The 6118-nt window shown below is 49.3% G+C and overlaps 1 protein-coding gene across 1 annotated transcript in view; it reads left to right on the forward strand.

Annotated features, from left to right (window-relative positions):
• The window catches only part of DNAH9 (dynein axonemal heavy chain 9), a 285692-nt gene extending 281711 nt beyond the window's left edge, over positions 1-3981 (forward strand). The window contains exons 68-69 of the mRNA XM_069603577.1: positions 693-1082; positions 3503-3981. Coding sequence (XP_069459678.1) covers positions 693-1082; positions 3503-3730 — 618 coding nt within the window. The 3' untranslated portion in view covers positions 3731-3981. The remainder of the gene's footprint in view (positions 1-692; positions 1083-3502) is intronic.
• The last annotated feature ends 2137 nt before the right edge of the window (positions 3982-6118 follow it).

A 6118-nucleotide genomic window follows, 5' to 3' on the forward strand; every position in this document is an offset into this window, starting at 1 on the left:
GGGGGTGCAAAGTGCCGCACCTGCAGGCTGATTTCACACACATTGCCCCCTGCCCTCTGGCTGTTTGTCTTCAGGGAGAGCTGACAGTGACCAGCGACATGGAGAGCTTACAGAACGCCCTGTACCTGGACACAGTGCCAGAGTCCTGGGCCAGCAGAGGCTGCTGCAGAGGCTGGAGGAGAACAGAGGAGCCCAAACTTTAGGGTCGGGTGGAATCAGTATGGGCTTCCCCGGTGGTTCAGTGCTAAAGAATCTGCCTGCCAATGCAAGAGACACAGGTTTGATCTGGGTCTGGAAGATCCCCTAGAGAAGGAAACGGCAACCCACTCCAGTATTCTTGACTGGACAATTCCATGGACAGAGGAGCCTGGCAGCTTGCAGTCCATGGGGTCACAAAGATTCGAACTCAAGTGAGCAACTGAATCAGTGTGGAACCCACAGGTAGTTTTAGGTTCAGAGGGAACCTAAACTACTGTCAGTGGATAGGTGTGGACTCTGATATCACTGGAGCAGGGGAAGTTTTAAAGGACTAGCCTCTATGAGACAAACCTACAAACCAAGTGCTAGACAGGGACCAGTGTTGGGTCGCCCACCTCTGCAATCATCTCCTGTCTTCCCCAGCATCCCCAAGGCCAGCTGTTCCCAGGGACCTGCCACCCCTCACCTTTTCCCCTCTGGCTGTTTGTCTTCAGGGAGAGCTGACCATGACCAGCGACATGGAGAGCTTACAGAATGCCCTGTACCTGGACACGGTGCCAGAGTCCTGGGCCAGACGAGCCTACCCCTCCACGGCAGGCCTGGCAGCCTGGTTTATGGACCTGCTTAACCGGATCAAGGAGCTGGAGGCCTGGACAGGCGACTTTGCCATGCCCTCGACTGTGTGGCTGGCGGGCTTCTTCAACCCCCAGTCCTTCCTGACGGCCATCATGCAGTCCACAGCCCGCCGGAATGAGTGGCCTCTGGACCAGATGGCCCTGCAGTGTGATGTGACGAAGAAGAACAGGGAGGAGTTCAGGAATCCCCCCCGGGAAGGGGCCTATGTACATGGCCTCTTCATGGAAGGCGCTCGCTGGGACATCCAGGTAGACCCCGAGTTGGGGGTGGAGGGGCAAAGGCATCACCTGTAGGCTGATTACACACACATCGCCCCCTCCCATAAAGTCCAATTGCGAAAAGGGGCGCCCTGGAGACTTCTGTCCTGGATAACCTCTCCTTGAGGCTGTCAGCTCATTTCCCTGCAGCCACAGTTTGAAAGCATCAATTCTTCGGCACTTAGCCTTCTTTATGGTCCAACTCTCACATCCGTATGTGACTACTGGAGGAACCATAGCTTTGACTGTATGGACCTTTGTTGGCAAAGTAATGTCTGTTTTTTAATGTGCCGTCAAGGTTTGTCATAGCTTTTCTTCCAAGGAACAAGCATCTTTTAATTTCATGGCTGCAGTCACCATCTGCAGTGATTTTGGAGTCCAAAAAAATAAAGTGTATCACTGTTTCCATTATTCCCCCATCTATTTGCCATGAAATGATGGGACCGGATGCCATGATCTTAGTTTTTTGAATGTTGAGTTTTAAGTCAGCTTTTTCACTCTCTTCTTTCACCTTCATCAAGAGACTCTTTAGTTCCTCATTGCTTTCTGCCATTAGGTGTCATCTGCATATCTGAGGTTATTATTGATATTTCTCTCAGCAATCTTGACTCCAGCTTGTGCTTCATTCAGTCGCATTTTGCATGATATAATCTGTGTATAATTTAAATAAGAGGGTGACAATATAGAGCTTCGACATACTCCTTTCCCAATTCTGAACTAGACTGTTGTTCCATGTCCAGTTCTAATTGTTGCTTCTTGACCTGCATATAGTTTTTGCAGGAGGCAAGTAAGGTGATCTTCTGATATTGCCATCTCTTTAAGAATTTTCCACAGTTTGTTGTGATCCGAAGGACTTCCCTGTTGCCTCAGACGGTAAAGTGTCTGTCTACAATGCAGAAGACCCAGGTTCTATCCCTGGGTCGGGAAGATCCCCTGGAGAAGGAAATGGCAACCCACTCCAGTACTATTGCCTGGAAAACTCCATGGACGGGGGAGCCTGGTAGGCTACAGTCCATGGGATGGCAAAGAGTTGGACACAACTGAGTGACTCCATACAGTCAAAGGTTTTAGTGTAGTCAGTGAAGCAGGAATGGATGTTTTTCTGGAATTCCTTTGCTTTTTCTATGATCCAATGGGTGTTAGCAATTTGATCTCTGGCTCCTCTGCCTTTTGTAAACCTAGCTTGTACACCTGGAAGTTCTCAGTTCACATAATATTGAAGCCTCACTTAAAGGATTTTAACCATTACCTTGCTAGTGTGTGAAATGAGCATAACTGTGTGGTAGTTAGAACATTCTTTGGCATTGCCCTTCTTTGGGATTGGAATGAAAACTGACCTCTTCCAGTCCAACAGACTACCTCCCATTTTTTCATTACCTTGTTTCTGAATAATAATGAAACCAAAAATAACGCCTCAAAGTCTATATCCCACAAAGTGTTGAGCAAAAAGGGAAGGGGAAGGATGTCCAAAATTCCTCTCCTCCATAAAACAAGGGCATTGGCAAAAAGAAAAAAAAGTGTATATATTAGATAGATACCAAGTTCTGTCATCAGCATAAGGGGTTCAGGGTCACCTAGACAGAGGCGAGGGATCTGTGAATCTCTCTGGATGATTATCTCCCCCAAGTGTGTTCAGAAGACACTAGCGATGTGGGAGATGGATAGGTTGCAAGAAAAGGGTCCTGTGGTCAAAGTAAGTTTGGGGAACACTGGGATAAATAAAGTGAAACTTTTTTCTTTATTGCCAGGTCTTCTTCAGTGTGCATGGTAAAGCTTCAAGTATAGTGTATGCTAATACCGCGAGGCTGTGTGTCTTGCTAACCTGAAGTCCCTAGCACCTAGCATGACATCTGGCAAACAGCTGCAGTCAGCATGCTTTCAAAATGAGTGATAAAATAAAACAGAGATTCAAGCCCTAAAGAGATTCATTTACATATGATATACGACCGCTTTGGGGACTCTGCTTCGAGCAGATATTCAGGCTGAAAACCAGTAGGAATATGTTGTGCATCCCCTCCAGTGCATGGGCTTCCCCTGTGGCTCAGTGGTGAAGAACCCGCCTGCTAAGGCAGCAGACATAGGAGATAGATAGGGTCGGATCCCTGGGTGGGGAAGATCCCCTGGAGGAGGATATGGCAATGCGCTCCAGTATTCTTGCCTGGAGAATCGCATGGACAGAGGAGCCTGGTGGGCTGCCGTCCATAGCGTCACACAGAGTTGGACACAACTGAAGTGACTTAGCACACACCAGTGCACGCCACCTTGGGTTGAGAGAACTTTGCAAGGGGATGAGCCCGGGGGCAGCCTGGCCGTCCCAGTCTTTCTCTCCTGGATCTCCCGACAGGAGCAAGGCTGCCTGTCCAGGCTCAGGGCCTGACCTGAGAAGTGCTCTCTCGAATCCTTGTCCTCAGGCTGGGATCATCGCCGAGGGGAAACTGCAGGAGCTGACACCACCTCTGCCTGTGATGTTCATCAGGGCCATCCCTGCGGAGAAGCAGGACTGCCGCAGTGTCTACCCCTGTCCTGTGTACAAGACCCGTCAGCGGGGACCCACCTACGTGTGGACTTTCCAGCTGAAGACTAAGGAGAAGCCATCCAAGTGGGTTCTGGCTGGAGTCGCCTTGCTTCTGCAGGTTTAGCTTCCTGCAGAACCCCCGAGGAAGCTAAGTTGGGCTGGAGGCTGCCCGGAGGGACCAGTGGGTGAGGGCTAAGACCACAGCCATAGAGAAAGATAAGAAATGGACAGTACTCACAGTTCTGAAGAGCTCCTTTGGGGAACTTGAGAGAAGTGCCTAAAGTGAGGTTGAGCTGGAGGAGTCTGGACCTAGGAACTAGGGTAGAAGAGTTTCCTAACACTGGCCCTTTCCTAATAAAGAGATTTGCTCTTCAACTGTGTTTGGTCCAGGCTCTGAGTGTTGCAGGGTCAGAAGTTATCGTGACAAGCCCGAGAGAAAGAAGCCACAGATCCCTGAGCCCTGACATTGTTACATGACCCCACATCCAGTGCTCTGGTTTCTGGCTAGTCCGTGGGCCAGCAGCCCCAGACTCACCTGTGAGGCAGAATCTGCATTTTAACAAGCACCCCAGGTGATCTATATGCATGTTACTCTGGATCAGGGGGTCACCGGACTTTTTCTGTTAAGGATCAGAGAGCAAATATTTTAGGATTTGCAGGGCATATTGTTTCTGCACAACTGCTTAGCTCTGCCACTATAACTCCAAAGGAGCCACGGACATACATACATAAGTGGATGTGGCCACATTTCATTAAAACTTCATTTACAAAAACGGGCAGTCAGCCACGTTTTGCTGATCATTGCTCTGGAAGATAAGGGAGGTATGAGTGCAATATGTGGGCTTCCCTGGTGGCTTAGAGGTGAAGAATACCCCGGTCAATGCAGGAGACACAGGTTCAATCCCTAGGTCGGGAAGATCCCCTGGAGAAGGAAATGGCAATCCACGCCAGTATTCTTACCTGGAGAATCACAGGGACAGAGGAGCCTGGAGGACTACAGTCCATGGGGTAGCGAAGAGTCAGATATGACTTAGTGACTGAACAAATATGCAATACCTATCTTCACTTAGTCCCCACATGCATTTATCAAGTGTTTATCTAACATCTACTTCTTGCTGAGGACAAAGCCACAAACAAGGTAGGTTGCTTCTTTGTCTGTCACCTTTCAGATCATTTAAGAGAGGCCCAAGGAGAAACCTGTCACCTACAGCTTTGTCACGGACAATCTTCCTCGATTTTCCTGTGGAACACATTCTCGCTGGATGCCCAACAAAATCTATGGTTTCCATGGGTTGGAAAGCTCCCTTTGTGGGGCTTGTTTGTTGTCTGGGCAGGCTCCCTGTTCCTTCTAGATCTTTATTCCCATGTATCCTTGGAGAAACATTTTTTAATTAATCCCTACTTAGCAAAGTGGTTCTTAATCTTGAGCAGGTATCAGAATCCCCAGGAGGACTCGTTAAAACAAAGTTTTGTGGGCATCCTTCAGCGTTTGACTTGGTAAGTCTAAGAAACTGCCGATGCTGCAGGTCCTGGGACTGCATTTTGAGAACTGCTTACTCCAAATGTAAAACCCCACCCTCCTGCAAACCTCTGCTATGAGAGGACAGAATCTAATGCCGACTCCAGAATCTAATGCCGACTCCACCGTGATCTCCCTGCTTTCTGCCTTGTGGTTCCCACACCCTCAAAAGAGGGCCCTCCCTCCTTATCTTTGTGCCAAAAGGGAGGTGATACATTCCTCCGGAATCCAGGGATTCCAACTTAAGAGTCATCTCTTGTGTGTCAACCAGAAAAGCACTTTCTGCTCTTTGCCTACGGTTTACAGTTTCTTGCCTAGTGTTGTTTCCAGGGAGTCAGCTCTGTCCTCCTCATTAGCATCATCCTGCCTGCCCCTCAATGGGAACAGTACAGTAAGAGTGGGCAGAGGAGGACCAAGATGGAAGGGGAGTGGTCTCGCTGAACCAGAGCAGGACACCCTGGGTCATGTCACTTTCGAGGACAAGTGGCCAGGTTTGATGCATGTGTTAACAAACCTGAGTTGTTGAGTCGCTAAGTCACGTCTGACTCTTTGCGACCCCATGGACTGTAGCCTACCAGGCTCCTCTGTCCAAGGGATTTTCCAGGCAAGAATACTGGAATAGGTTGCCATTTCCTCCTCCAGAGGATTCTCCCCACCCAGGGATCGAACCCAGTCTCCGGCATTGGCAGGCGGGTTCTTTATTGCTGAGCCACCAGGGATCTAGACACTCTATAAAATGAACTGATGCTATTGATTTCTTGCTAACACATACAGAGTAAATGAGATAAGGAAGATAATTTTACAGCCCAGGACACTTTGGCAAAAATGATGGACAGCCTCAGGGAGACACTGGGAGAAAGAGGGGAAATTGGAAGCTGCAGAGCAGGTGGGAGGCAGACCTGGGAAGAGGACACCGGGATGCCCGGCAGTGGCCGGGCTCTCACCCGGGCACTAGGCTGCCATGTTCCTGTCACTGTCCCTCCGATTTGTTCA

This window comes from Ovis canadensis, chromosome 11 (genome assembly GCF_042477335.2).
Source record: "Ovis canadensis isolate MfBH-ARS-UI-01 breed Bighorn chromosome 11, ARS-UI_OviCan_v2, whole genome shotgun sequence".
NCBI classification, from domain to species: domain Eukaryota; kingdom Metazoa; phylum Chordata; class Mammalia; order Artiodactyla; family Bovidae; genus Ovis; species Ovis canadensis.